The following is a 2,391-nucleotide window of genomic DNA, read 5'->3' as shown; positions in this document are numbered from 1 at the left end:
AGCCGATGTAGATTTCCCCATAGGGTACGTCTTGTTCTCCTCATTCATCACAGCGGAAGGTCCATTAGCGCTCTGGAACTCTTCAACTGTTGGCACTGAGCTATGTGCATGTCTGTTCAGGGTCAACGTTTCACTTGTATCTGTTTGCTGTTAGTCAAATCATAAAAAAAGGTAATTGACTGTAACATTGATGCATAATGGCTCATTGCTTTTTCATAGAAACCAGCTTTTGGGGCATCAAAATAGCTTCCTGGTTGAGAAACTGTAACGGATCGTTGGACTTTTATCCTAATCCAAAGGCCTTTGTGTTCTACCAAGTGTCTCTGTGTAATATCCTTTTGCAGATTGAGAAGAGGAATGATGGCACATGTCTCTCAATAACATCTGGATGAAAATATGTAATAAATGTAACTGTCAAACAGCTATGCGTATTCTTAGGAACACCTGAATATACATCACTTAATGACAGAAATGTGAGCAATAGCATCACTTTTCACAGAATATTTTTGTTAGATAATATTATGTATTCATTTATAATATGGAGTTGACATTATTAAACCTAATAACTCAACAAAGCTGACAAATGAATTAAAAGCTATGACGGGATGTTTCTACACTGAGCTGTTGAACCAGTAATTCATTATAGTGTTTGATCTTATAGGGAATGCTGGATATCCATATTATTCAGAGAGGCTGAAAAAGTGATGTGCTTATCTGCTCTGTGAACATGACCTCAGGTACCCATCATACCTTGCTCCAGAGGTGATCGCTCAGGGCTCCTTCCACCCCAGTGACTCTTCCCATGATCAAGCTCCTCTGCCTTCAGGACCTAAAACTGATGTCTGGTCGTTTGGGGTTTTGTTGTTTGAATTATGTGCAGTAAGAATCCTTCAAAAAACATCTTCAGACAACAATAAGACATTCAAACAAGATTTTTTGATGCCGTTTGGCCTGAACTCCAGCTGTATGGATCATTTGCCACATCAATTCTAATGCTGTGAATCAATTACAGGGTAGACGACTGCTGCAGAATATTGATATTAGTGAGAGATTGAAATTCATCCTAACCTTGGGTAAGTAAAAAGGACATAATTAATCAAAGTGCTGAGAATTATGCTCTTTAATTTAATTAGGCTTACTCTGTGATATTGTTTGTCATTCTCAGGTTGCATAGACGACATTGTCACTGTCCTTGCTGAGGAACATGGTTGCCTGGATGCCATCAAGGTGAAGTCAAAATCATTGTCTGCCTAGATCTGAGTTAATAATAAAGACAATAATAAATAAAGACATTTTAATGGTATTGTTAAATGAAAGAGCTTTTAGACGTAATTAGGTTGCATTATTGACATTACAATATTATATAAAACAATATCTTATCTTATTTTATGTTTTCACTCGGTAATAATACCAAAGTTCTTTGCCTAATTAAAATGTCTAAATTGAGAGTTTTCCTGATTTAGATTAAGAAATATGTGATAAAGCTCTGACGGAGCATTTGTCGACAACTTTACTTGACTTAACAATTACTGGAAATACAGATTTTATATTTTCCATTAAATTAGAATTACACACTTAAAGCTTTTTTATTTGAATGTATTCAATCAGACATCTAGTCCCACTTTAAGTTTTGTGTAAGCATTACCTAATCTTTCTTGACTTTTTCGTGGGATTATTAGGAGTTTGAATGGGACTTGTGTGTATTGTGTGTATTGTGTGTACTGGAGCTAATACGCTTGTTTTTTTACAGGTGCTGCCTGAAAATGTCCTGGAGTTATTAAGGAAATGCTTGACATTTCTTCCATCCAAAAGGTAAATGCAGTGTGATGTATTTGTTGTTGTTGTTGTAGGACACGGACTATTTAGTTTTCTTATGCACTTACTCATGCAAGTTATTAAATACTTGCTGCATGTACGTCAGAAAGGATTCCAGCATGCTAAAACATGATACCAAAGTAAACAGATGCAAGTTTTATGACGTTATATTACTAAATGTTTGATATAATAAATTATCATTTCTCAAATTACAACTGTTTGTGGATATTGTTCTGTCATCACCATGTTGTCATTGTCTGTGTCTTCCAGGCCGACCCCTGCAGACCTGTTGGGAGACCCTGTGTTTAGTGGCGTCTCGTGCCTCTACACGCCCTTCAAGAAGCCTGTTAGTCTGTTCTCCTCCTCTCTGCGCTGTGCACATCTGGAACTCCCAGAGGACATCAGTGAACTCTGCAAAGGTCTTCCCGAACTTCGCACAACTGCACATGCAGCCTTACACTGACACGTACACGCTACATACACACCAATCACCCGTCAACCCTTCTTCCTCTTGACTAAACATTACATTTTTCAAAGCTGAATTGATTACCTTGAAGTAGGTTTGTGAAGCATGCC

At 37.4% G+C, this 2,391-nt stretch overlaps 1 protein-coding gene across 1 annotated transcript in view; it reads left to right on the top strand.

The window, feature by feature from the left end:
- Window positions 1-4: 4 nt before the first annotated feature.
- Window positions 5-2,391, top strand: part of tbck (TBC1 domain containing kinase) — a gene marked incomplete at its 5' end in the record, with an annotated part of 32,838 nt that continues 30,451 nt past the window's right edge. The window contains 6 exons of the mRNA XM_031871401.1: window positions 5-24; window positions 738-879; window positions 1,013-1,073; window positions 1,166-1,227; window positions 1,751-1,812; window positions 2,086-2,234. Coding sequence (XP_031727261.1) covers window positions 5-24; window positions 738-879; window positions 1,013-1,073; window positions 1,166-1,227; window positions 1,751-1,812; window positions 2,086-2,234 — 496 coding nt within the window. The remainder of the gene's footprint in view (window positions 25-737; window positions 880-1,012; window positions 1,074-1,165; window positions 1,228-1,750; window positions 1,813-2,085; window positions 2,235-2,391) is intronic.

The sequence above is a fragment of the Anarrhichthys ocellatus genome, unplaced genomic scaffold (assembly GCF_004355925.1).
Source record: "Anarrhichthys ocellatus isolate YVR2014 unplaced genomic scaffold, GSC_Weel_1.0 scaffold58, whole genome shotgun sequence".
In the NCBI taxonomy this organism is placed as follows: Eukaryota; Metazoa; Chordata; class Actinopteri; order Perciformes; family Anarhichadidae; genus Anarrhichthys; species Anarrhichthys ocellatus.
This window is presented reverse-complemented; position numbering and strand designations above follow the sequence as displayed.